The 12,272-nt window shown below is 44.0% G+C and overlaps 1 protein-coding gene across 4 annotated transcripts in view; it reads left to right on the top strand.

Annotated features, from left to right (window-relative positions):
• The first annotated feature begins 1,050 nt into the window (after positions 1-1,050).
• KALRN (kalirin RhoGEF kinase) overlaps positions 1,051-12,272 on the top strand; it is a 182,230-nt gene continuing 171,008 nt past the window's right edge. For 2 of the 4 annotated variants that reach the window (XM_036747491.1, XM_036747489.1), the window contains exon 1: positions 1,243-1,327. In XM_036747491.1, the coding sequence (XP_036603386.1) occupies positions 1,243-1,327 (85 nt within the window). Of the gene's footprint in view, positions 1,328-12,272 lie in introns of all 4 variants that reach the window. The other 2 variants (XM_036747490.1, XM_036747492.1) reach the window with 2 other exon arrangements.

The following is a 12,272-nucleotide window of genomic DNA, read 5'->3' as shown; positions in this document are numbered from 1 at the left end:
ATATGAAGCTTTAAAAACCATTTGTGCCGGTTTTGGTTAAAAATCATTTATTACTAAACTTTCTTTGGTGCAAGATTCAGATGCACAGAATACTAGTGAATATATATTAAAATGGAATACTGACAATGTGTGTGCAATGAGAATTCTAGGCTCACCACTCGCAATGAGCGAGAAATAAATGCATATCCATATGCCACCGGTGAATACATTGCTGCTTTGTCTATCTTTTAAGTGGCATGACAAACAGAATTAGACCATGTGCCAATTACGTGATGAAAAGTTATAAACTAGTTTTTGGACTGAAACAAAAAAAAAAAGCACAGGGTACGGTGATTATGTAGTGGCAATGATTATGCAGTGAAATATGGTATTTCCAACCAGGTAGTCTGTTAAGGGAAGGTAATAGGTTAGCAAACAAAGCATGTAGCATGGTACAATACAAAGAACACCGACCTTGAAATCAGAGGTTGTAGGCTCAAATCCTACCTCTGACATTACCCCTGTGATCTTGGGCAAGGCATACAACCTCCCTAGATGTCAATTTCCTCATCTATAATATGAAGGGGCTGAATCAAATGGCCTTAGAGGTCTCTTCTAAAACTGTGATCCTATGTTAGGTTGAAGTAGATGTTCTGTGTTGGTGACTAACTAGGGAGTCAAGGGGTTTGAATTCTGGCCCTACTACTTACAAGGCCTATGACTTTGTGCCTCAGTTTCCTCAGCTGTAAATAAAGGAATTAGACTAATGGTCCTCCTTCTTTGAAATCCTATAGTCCTAAATGTGCTGGAATGGAGAATTGATGTACTGCTCTCTATCCTAACCCCTACAACGGTAGATTAATGGGTTGGGGCTGGGTATAGGACAAGTGGAGAAAGGGCCTTGAATTATCCATGGACCCGCGGCACTTCTCCCCTGCTGCGGGTGCCTGCAGCCACAGTCACAGCCAACGGTTGCATAAGGTTCAGTGACAAGTCCCTGGCAGACTACTCCCGCACAGCTGGAATTGGGGCTCCGCCTCCTGCTCCCTTGGCCCTCCCCTTCTCTCTCCCGAGCCTCCTCCCCTTCTCCCCAAAGGTGGCTGGCTCACTTTCCCTGTAAGTCAGAGTGGCCGAGGAGACTGGGAGAGAGGGAGTGCGAGCTGGCTCCCCGCCGGCCAGGCTTCCTCTGTGCTGTCTCCGGCTGTGCCGGGTCCTGGCTTGTGGCCCCCTGCCATGCAGGCGCTCTAGGGGGTGGGGGGCAGTATGAAGGGGGGCGAGCGTCCTTATTCCCGATATCCTGCGGTGGGTTGGTTTCTTTCAAAGTGCTGCTGCTGCTGCCCGTGCAAAGGTGAGAGCAAACCCAGGGTTTGGAGAAGGGGGTGGGGAGGGCTGGTCTCGATTTTGCTAGCTGAGCTGTGCTGCGCTAGTGTTGTGGGGCGAAGATACTTGGATAGTGGATCTGGGGAAGGGGCTTGGACGGGCAGAGAGCAGAGGTTGGGGAAGGGTGAGGGGCGTGTTTAGCACTCATCCTCGGTTTGGCTCCCTAATTGAATGCCCTGTAGGTGGTATTGAAACTTAGCTTCTTCCCTCCCCCCCCGGGTCCCCCCACTTTGGGAAGCTGCCGCTAGTGAAATGCGTTCCTCTCTGGATTTCTGGGGCCCAGTCAGCTAGTGGGGAGGGACTCCAGTAATGAGTGAAAGGCGCCTTTCTTCTTCTGCGCTCATTTGCGTATGGATCCAAACTTCAAGATTTAGCATATGACTCTGGACTGCAGGAATGTGCTTGACACTTGTCGCCTCACCGGGAACTATTTTTGTCCAAGCGACAGTTTTCTAATGGGGCACAGGTCCCGGTAGGGCTGCTGCTATTTTGCAGTACCCGGGCTGAACTCGGCTTGTTAATTAACTTGAGAACTCTCCTAGAGCGCAATCGAGACTGTATTTAATTATATTCTGTTCATTTTGAGGATGTTGAGAAGGCTTGGAGGAAGCTACGTGATCCTACCAAGTATTCCTGCAAAGTAGGAGAGTAGTCAAGGAGAGCCCCATAGCCTGAGAGAAGGTTATTGGGTTTTGTTTGTTGGTGTGTTCCTTTTGATATACTACTATGAAACTAACTGCAACATTCTTGGCCAATTAGAATCAATAAATGCTGCTATCCGCTGTTCGTTTTCATTTTGTAACACCTAATTCAGTTGGTGGTGAATTGCCGGCGAGATACAAATTTTCCTTTTCTATTGATTTATAATTCTTTTGATGGAGAGTATTTTTTTTAAATCTTTAAAATGTTTTATTGATGCCTATTGGTTTTACCATACGGTCGTTTCTGGAAATACACCCTTTGCCACTTCTTAGCCCTCAAAATTGAACTCTCCTTTGTAACAAAGAAAAATAACTTTGTAACTGAAAAAAAAAAACTTTATAACAAAAAAGATTCTCTGAAGAGTTATTGGCAAGAACTAAAAGAACTATTGAGTATCTGTGTACCTCAGTGTGTCTTGCATTTCCAGGTTGTCTTTCCCTTTCCAAAGTCAGCCTAAGAATCTCTCCATCCTAAACAGTCTTAAGAGAAATAAGACAAATTCCAAGCATTCCCCTCCCCCAGTTTGCCATTCACAACCTCAGAGTCGCATCTGCCATTAACTCAATCAAAAGGGTCTAAAATGCAGTTTATAGGAAGGTAAAGTCTAGAATTCAATAAAGGGAAAGAAACCTCAGAAAGAGCCACTGTTGATTTAAGAGAGATTCAACAGTGTGAATAGAGGTTTGAAAGGGAATTTGTGTGTTTTGGGGGAGGGGAAAGCATATAGAGAAACTTGGAAAATGTTGAGGAGTAGGGGAAGAAAGAATATCCATTGGGGTCCGAGTTGATCAGTTTCCTTCAGAAGCTGCCCTGCCAGTCTGAGAGCTTCCAAAACATCGTTTCTAGGGAGTTGGCTTCCTGTAAAAATCCAGAATGTAGATTTTTTGGTGGCTCTTATCTAAAGCCCTTACAGCTGCCCTCCTTCAGACCAGATGTAGTCTACATGAGCAATCATGATTGCTCAAAAGAAAAAGTGTCCTGTGGTCTCATTCCCTCATTGAGTGTAAATTCCTCTTTTTTTCCCTTTCCTTCTTTCTTTCCTTTTTTCCTTCCTTCCTTCTTTTCTCTACTTTTTTTTTTGATGCTTCTTTAAGGCCCTCAACGAGTAGAAAGGTTGGGGTAGAAAGTAGGTGACGGGCCCATGGGAGTTCCTGCTGAGAATACCCTTTGTTAAGGGGAGACCTGGTCAAGCAGCTGATAAAGGGCTTTCTCCTATTGGCTTTTGGCCCCTGTCTCCCAGTGCCTGAAATCAGCCCTCCAGGAAGTTTTGTGAGACAAAGGTCAGAGTCACTCACGTTGCTGGGGAAGAGCCCTAGAAGAGGCTCTCTTTAGAAAAGGGAAAGTATAGATAAGGTGGCCTCCTCTTTGCCCTTCCCCCAGCTCACTCCCAGTCATTTCCACAGGCTTTAGGGCTTCTGGTTATTAGATTACACCGTGCCTGTCTCTTTAGGGAAGGGGAAAGCAGCCCTACTTAGTTAGATCACCACTCTGGGGGGGATGGGGAAATCCTGTATTGGTTAACTCACTTCAGATGGAGGGGTAGGTAGAGAGCAGAGTGTTGAATCGGGGGTCGGGGAGAAAGAGAGCAGGAATGCAAAGTCCTTAGATATTTCTTGGCATGGCCCTATGAGGAGGGTGACTACTTGCTATCAGTACATCTCCTAAGATTCAATTTTGAAGCCGATTGAAAAGATAAGAAAGTCTCTTGCAAAGCTTGATCCTCCTTCAAAATCTTGATGGTGTTATTTGCTGCCTCAGCACAACAGCCTTAATGGGAAAGATGTGTATATTATCAGCCTAATCAATCAAGTATTTATTAAGTGCCTACTGTGTGCCAGGCCCTGCTTTCTCCTCTTCCCCCAGGGGAAAAAAAAGACAAAACAGCCCCTGCCCTCACAAGCTTGCACTCCATGAGAGAAACAATTTCCACACATAACAATATACAGAACATTTACACAATACGAATATGTGCAAGGTCATTTATGTTGTAGTGGAAAGATCATAAAATAAGCAAGTTGAACTAGATGGCCTCTAAGGCCCCTTCCAGCTCTAAATCTATGGTCCTATGATTGCTAGGATTCTGGAGACCTGAGTTCTAATCCTGACTCTTCCACCAGCTTGCCTGGTACAATGCTATGCATGCCACTTAACTTCAGTCACCTCATTTGCAAAATAAGGGGTTTGAACTGGATAGATCAGTGGTGGGGAACCTTTGGCCTTGAGGCCATTTTGTCCTTGGGTGCAGCCTTTTGACTGAGTTCAAGCTTTACAGAACAACTTCTTTTATTAAGGGGATTTGTTCTGTGAAGTTTGGATTCAGTCAAAGGGCCGAACTTGAGGACCTCCACCCCTAAGATAGATGATCCCTTCCTTCTCAGTTAAGAAATAATCACTGTAGGGGAAGCTAAGTGGCATAGTGAGTAGAGCACCAGCCCTGGAGTCAGGAGGACTTGAGTTCAAATCTGGCCTCAGATACTTGATGTACTTGCCAGCTGTGTGACCTTGGGCAAGTCACTTAACCCCAATTTCCCTGCCTCCTCCCCAAAAAATTTTTTTAAAAAAGAAATAATCACTGTACATGACAGACCCTGGGAAAAAGAGAAGCTCAGGGAGGGTCATTCCAGTCCATCAGTTTTGTTTGTGCGATGAGCTAGCTTTCTTCCCTTTTAGGTGAACCAGTTGTTCTAGTCTGACAGACTGAATTTGAAGAGCCTTTTTTTAAAATAAATAAATAAAGAGAGAGAGCACTGGAGACTCCAAGTGCTAAGCAGGGAGGTCTAGGGTCTCTGGTCTCTGCTTGGCCATAGAAATCAGTGACTCACTTTGCCTACTCTAGACCTGCCCCTGGAGGAACTTGATTATCAAGGTAGTGGGGCTGGTCCCCAGGCCAAGTGAATCAAGGGAAGGAAGAAGGTGGCTTCTTCAGGGGAGTATTGCTGGACTTGCTCCTGACACTGGGGATTTAATTGTCTTCTGAGCTTTTGTACAAAAGAGAATAGAGTGATGAGAAAGAAGCTTGGGCTGAGTTCCACACCCAGCCTTGAGCTTGATTCACTTTCATAAGGTGTGTTCAGAGCTCCAAAAGACTCATGATGGAAAAAGCTTATCCACGGCCACAGAAAGAATTATGGAGTTCAAATGCAAATTGAGACAAACTATTTGCTCTCTCTTTTTTTTCTTCCTACTTTTGTTTCTTCTTTCTCATGGTTCATTCCATTGGTTATAATTCTTCTTTACAACTTGACTATTGTGTAAATAAGTTTAACATGCAGATATATGTAGAACCTATGTTGAGTTACATGCTGTCTTGGGTGGGGGAGAGGGAGAGAGAGAAAATTTGGAACTCAAAAATTTGTGGAACTGAGTGTTGCAAACTAAAAATTTGAAAAAAAATAAATTAAAAAATGTAAGAAAATGAGGTGTGTTCAGGACTGCTATAACTAATTCCACTTGGATGATGGGGCTCCTATCCTAGTTCACTGGAAAGCAAGGAGACTCCGAAGTCAGGGGACCCAGATTTGAATCCTATCTCTGATGCCAGCTGTGTGACCTTGAGCAAGTCACCTAACTTTGCTAGGCTACATTTCTTCACATGTAAAAGGAGGGAGTTGAACTAGATGACCCTTGATGGCCCTTTCAGCTCTAAATCTATGATGCCAACCTAAAGGAAGCTAGGTGTTCTAGTATTCTAGTAGATAGAATGCTGGGCTTGGAGTCAGAAAGACCTGAATTCAAATCTATCCTCAGTTACCAGCTGTATGAGCCTGGACAAGTCACTTAACCAATCTTGGCCTCAGTTTCCCCAACTGTAAAATGAGAATAATAATAGCACCTACCTTTCAGGGTTGTCATAAGGATCAAATGAGGTCCTGGCATGGTGCCTGGCATATAGGAGGCATTTAATAAATGCTCATTTCCTTCCTTCTACTGCTAAGGTAAACAAGGACAACACATGTGTTAGTAAGAGATCTTTTTAATGTTGCTTTTTTAAAATGCACATTAATCTTATTTTTGTCTTTCATTTTTATATCACCTTACTATCCTAAGATATTCCTCTCCCTTTCCCTACCTAGTAAGCCATCCCTTGGAACAAAGATTTTTTTTTGAGGGGGAGGGGGAAGAAAACAGTTCAGAAAAATTGATCAATACATCGAAGGTGTCAGATGGTATGTGCAATATCACACGCCCATTCTCCCCTGCTGTAAAGAGGACAGTGAGGGGCTAAATGCAGATTGTTAATGCCAAATAATTCTTCTTTCCTTGGCTTGCAGGTATTTATTTTGAATTAGGTCAAGTACATGTTAGTGAAAGCTCCAAGCCTCTGATAACACAAGGACTGGGGTTTCTAATCCTTGCCTTTTGGTGGAGAAGGACTAAACCTGTGATTTCATATAGCGTAGGCACTTCTCTCTCCTAATTCACCCTCTGGCCTTAGAGGATTGCTTGGGAAGCTGAGAGGTTAAGTGACATTTAGCATTTATTTCATAGATTTAGAGTCAGAAGAGATGAGCTAGTCCAACTGCCTTATTTTACAGATGAGGAAACTGAGGCCCAGATTTACCCAAGGTCACACAGGTGGTAAATCAAAGAATCTGACATTGAGCATGTATTATCCGACCCGGACCCAGGACCCTTTCCCACTTCAGAATGCATCAGAGGCAGGATGTAAACTTGGATCTTTCTAAATCTGAGGCTCACCCTTCATCCACTCTGCCATTCTCTCCTTCAGATATAGCTTAGGGCAAATACTGCCTTCTTTCAGCTCTGTAGTGCCATCACTTACAAGGGCTATAAAGTTGCAATTGTGAGGAAAATAGAGATTTGCTTCAGTTGACCTTGACTGTCCAAGAAATTCCAGAAACAGTGAGGAAGATGGCACTTCTCTATATGTTTCTCCTCCCCTCCAGAGTGTGGGTGAATAATCTCCTGGGAAAAGAGTTTGATAAAAGGTGAGAATTTCTGCTTGGCTTTGGCATAAAAGCTGACAGAGGGTGGGGAGGGAACAGGTATTTGGGGAGGAAGCAAATAAATGGGTTATAACAGCCTCCGTTAGAAGGCAGACAAAAGGCCACATGAGTGTGATAATGGTCAGCCCATGTCTGATGACTGATTAATCATTGATACAGCACTCATGGTTGGACTTTTAGGGTCATTCTGCCCAGCTAGACTTTCAGACAAGCTAGGAGAAGTAGGTCACTCCTAGTTTTCTTATTTGTCTTTAAGAGAAAAATCCCAACAGTCTGGGGTGCCTGGAAAGACTTAAAGACAATAGGCCTGGAGCACCCTGGGGGCAGCAGTCACAGCCTGGGATCATCGAGGGGACAGTTGAGACAGAGCAGCTGAACAGCCTCTCACCTCATTCTTGCTCTGGCTCTGAAAGACAGTGCTCAGAGGGGTAGCTGGTCTAGCATGCTTGTCATCAACTCATTTCTTCCAGGAAATGTTGCCTGAATAACACCATGGACCCTTACCATTGCCTTTCTCAGCTTGTTTATGTATGTTGCTTTATAAATACTTCTAAAACTTTGGCATTTATAGCTGTCCTGTCTTCCCACCCACGTAAGTCATAAGCCCTGCTGGGGCAAGGTCCATTGCCAGTCCTCCAATTGCCCAGTTAAGGACTCTGTACCTAGAGAGTATTCAATGGAATGGAGGGAAGTGAGAAGTATAATGGTAGTGGAGACTGACCTGAATTGAAGTAGTTCAGCCACTAAGCAAAAAGAACACTCATTCCTTTGTGATCTCCAGTGGGTTCACAGTCACTCATAATGTCAATAGTCATGGATAGAGAGGCATGTTGGCAAAGTGGACATAACCTTGGCCTAGAGTCAGGAAGGCCTGGGCTCAAATCCACCTTTAACACTTATTAGCTCCATGTGACCATGGTCAAGTTAACCTCTCTGAGCCTCAGTGTCTTCCTCTGGTAAACAGAGACAATGAATTGTAGCCAGCATTTATATTCTCTGGGACATTCACTGGTTTTTCAGTTACTGAGAGTTCATCTCACTTTTAATGATATTTTTATTTACATTGTTGTAGTCATGGCTTATAGTATTTTCTCCTGCCTTTTATTTTTACTGTTCTAGAAGAATTCCCCTTTGCTGATGTAAGAAGCCAGTGAAAAATTTATTTTACCTTATTTTAACTGCAAACTTCATTAGGCTTTTTTATTCAAAAATGTTTCATGAGTACATTCTAGTCAAGTCAATAAGTATTTATTAAATGTCTACTATGTACCAGGCAGGCAGCTAGATGGCTCAGTGGTGAGAGCTCTAGGCCCGAAATCAGGAAGACCTGAGTTCAAATGCTGCCTCAGACACTTGCTAGCTGTGTGACCCTGGGCAAGTCACTTAACCTCTGTTTGCCATAATCTACTGGAAGAGGAAATGGCAAACCACTCCAGTATCTTTTCCAAGAAAACCCTTGGACAGTATTGGTGTGCTATGGTCCACAGGGTTGGACATGACTGAACAACAACAATCCTAGAAAGAAGACACTAGTATAAAAGAGCATTGGAAAAGGCTTTTTGTAAAAAGGGTTGCTTTTTTTTAAGCTAAGACCTGAAGGAAGCCCGGAAGTGGAGATGAGGAAGATAAGCATTTCAGGCATAGGAGGCATCTCCAGGAAATACATGGAGTTGAGAGATACAGTGTCATGTTCAAGGAATAGAAAGGGGGACAGTGCTCTTGGGTCAAAGAGTAAATTGCGGAGAATAAGGTGTAAGAAAAATGGAAAGATAGGAAGGGACCAGATTGTACGAGGACACACAAAGCCCCACTAGGCACTTGCTGTCGAGCATTCTACACCCACTCATGGGACAGAGTTGCAAAGTCCCTAATCAATGAAGTGGTCTCTGCTTGCACAGCTGCCCCAAATGTGTCTACAAGCTGTGGAAGTTGTCACTGGGGAGCCAAAGATCTGGAATGATGATAAGATGGAAGGAAAATGCCCCTGTTCTGCCCCTCTGAGGACAGCTACTTTTCTTCCTCCATTTCTTAGACTGGAGACACTTAAGACTCTTGCAGTGGCTGGCATTGGACTGACCATGTTGACCTTGCTTGCTTGTGTCTGCTTCTCTTTTCTTTTGTTATTGTTGTGTTTGTCCTTTAGCCTGGTTTAAAACCCCCATGTGCAATCCATCAGTAAATTAGCAGGCATTTAGTAAACCTTATTGTGCCAGACATGGATACAGAGACAAAAATTAAGCCAGTAATTTCCATCTATCATTTTTGTTCTTGTCATTCAGTCGTGTCTGACTCTTCAAGACCCCATTTGGGGTTTTCTTGGCAAAGATCTTGGAGTGATTTGCCATTTCTTTCTCCAGCTCATTTTGCAGATAAGGAAAGTGAGGCAAAAGAGCTAAGTGACTTGCCCAAGGTCACACAGCTAGTAAGTGTCTGAGACCAGATTTGAACTTAGGTCTTCCTGACTCTAGGCCCAGCACTCTATCTACTTCACCACCTAGCTGCCCTCTTCCATCTATTAGGGGAACGACATGAACACTGATAAATGAAAAGGTGTGGGGGTCAGGGAGAGAGATGCTTGCAATTAAGGGGATAAGAAAAGGATTTGTCTGTGGGGGCGGGGGGGGGGGCAGGGGCTTGAACCGAATTTTAAAGGAAGCTAGGGGATCTGAGGAAACCAAGGTGAGTCCGTTCCAGGTGTAGGGGATAGCCATTGTAGAGCCATGGAACCAAGGGAAAGAATGTTGCATTTAGGATCAGCTAACAGGCCAGTGTGGCTGCACCATAAAATACATGGGGGTCGATGTTGCTATGTAATAAGCCTGGAAAGGTCAGCTGGGGCCAGACTGGGAAGGGCTTTATGTTCTAAACAGAGATTGGGTTTGATATTAGAGGTAATAGGGAGACACCGGAGCATTTGGGGCAGGACAGCAGCACAGCCAGCTCTGTTTGGCAGGGAGTTTGGCAGCTCGATGGAGGATAGTTTGGAGGGAGGAGGAAGAAGGCTTGAAGTAGAAGGATCAACTAGGAGACTATAGTCCAGGAAAGAGGTAATGAAAGTCTAGAGAGGCAGCTGTGTGAACGTACAGGAGAGGAGACGGAAAGGAACAAGCATTTATATAGTGCCTATTATGTGGCAGGGGCAGCTAGGTGGCAAAGTACACAGAGTACTGGGCCTGTAGTCAGGAAGACTCCTCCTCCTGAGTCCAAATTGGTCTCAAACACTTATTAACTGTGTGACCCTAGGCAAGTCACTTAACCCTGTTTGCCTCAGCTTCCTCATCTGTAAAATGCGCTGGAGAAGGAAATGACAAACCACCCCAGTATCTCTGCCAAGAAAACCCCAACTGGAGTCACGAAGAGTCAGACACAACTGATAAATGACCCAACCCCTCCCCCCCAAAAAAATTACATGCCAGGAATTGTGCTAAGCACTTTATAAATATTATCTCATTTAATCCAACCCTGCAAAGTAGGTGCTATTACTTTCCCTATTTTACAATTGAGGAAACTAGGCCAAACAGAGGTTGTGACTTGCTCAAGGTCACACAGCAAATAAGTGTCTGAGGTCAGATTTGAACTCTGGTGTTCCTGACTCCGGGTCCAGCACTCTATCCATTTTGCCACCTAGCTGCCTTGGGATAGATATTACCAATGTAGAGTTGGCAAGCCTTGGCAAATGATTGGGTATATGGGGTAAGAGCATGGACTTAAGGATAGCTGCCAGGGTGCCAACCCATGTGACTGAAAGAAGGGTAGGCCCTTGACAGAAATAGGGAGAGGGTTGAGGTGGGATGGGGGGAAAGGGGGGAGAATGATTTCTGTTCTGGACATGTGAGTTTGAGGTGCCTATGGGACATCTGGTAGGGAATGTTCAAGGGAATGTTCGAATAGAACACCGGTGATACTGAACTGGACATTCCTGAACTGGAGATCAAGGGAGAGGCTAGCCCTGGATATATAGACCTGAGAGTTTTCTGGAGAGAGATGATAACTGAATTCCTGGGAGCTGTTGATGTCACCAAGAGACAGAGTATAGAGGGAGGAGGGCCCAGAATAGAGCCTTAGGGTACAACCACAGTTAGGGGGCAGGATATGGAGGAGGATGCAGGAATAGGCTTTGAAAAGGAGTATCCAAATCAGGTGAGAGTCTTCAGGAATAGCCAGAGAGTCTCCAACCATGTTAAATACTGTAGTGAGATCAAAAAGGATGATGACTTAGGGAGAGGGCATTAGATTAGCAATTAAGACATCTGCTAATTTTGGAGAGGACAATTCGTACTGAGGGATGGGTTTGAAAGACAGACTGTGAGAGATTTAGAAGTAAATGAAAGGAGAGATGAAAGCAATGAGTGGATCCGTTTCCCCCTAGGAGTTGGTTTGTGAGAGCAAGTAGAAAAATAGGATGATAAATCAAATGCATGTTCTGTTTTTTGTTTGTTTTTTTTGAAGGGTAGGGCTTCAGGGAAAGAACCACTAGATAGCCACTGAAGTCTAGAAAAAGAAAGGTGAACCATGACTAGCTATAAGGGATGATAAGATCAAAGGGCTATATATTTAGAGCTGGAAGAGCCCTTAGAAGTCATTGAATCCATTTTTATAGATGGTGAAATTGAAACTCAGAGCAGTTAAGTGACTTGTCCTGGGTCACACAGCTTGTGAGTATCTGAAGTGGGATTTAAACTCAGGTCTTCCCCAAGTCCAGTGCCATATCCACTGTACACCATGATGCTTCCCAGGAGATCTCTTGTGGACATTGTCTCATAAGAAAGGACTTTCTGGGGGAGGCCCAGGAGCATGCCCTTACAACAAGGGTTCTTAATGTTTTGGGGTTTGTTTGTTTTCGGTTCATAGCCACTTTGGCAGACTGGTAAAGCCCAAAGACCCCTTCTCAGAATCATCAGCTTTTAGGTGTATACAGTTATCCCTTCCCCATCACAATTTTCCCCATTGTCGTTTCCACATAATGCAGGTCAACATAAGAAATTAAATGGGAATTTGGGGTCTGTTTTGTGGAAGCCACAGACAACACATGAAGGCCAGCAGATGACACCAAAAAAGTTTAGAAACTCAGAAACGCATAAAATATGTGTATAGTATTGTATATCTGCGTATCTTATCATTTAATACCATAAATATACACAATTTCTTCTTGTCTGGTATGAAGGGAGAACCAAAAAATTTTATGAGAATTTTCCAGATCGTGGCAAACCCTGCAATGTGCAAGCGATAACTGTATAGTAAAAC

Source organism: Trichosurus vulpecula, chromosome 2, assembly GCF_011100635.1.
Source record: "Trichosurus vulpecula isolate mTriVul1 chromosome 2, mTriVul1.pri, whole genome shotgun sequence".
Taxonomy (NCBI): domain Eukaryota; kingdom Metazoa; phylum Chordata; class Mammalia; order Diprotodontia; family Phalangeridae; genus Trichosurus; species Trichosurus vulpecula.
Note: the sequence above shows the minus strand (reverse complement) of the source record. Positions and strands in the feature narration are given on the sequence as shown.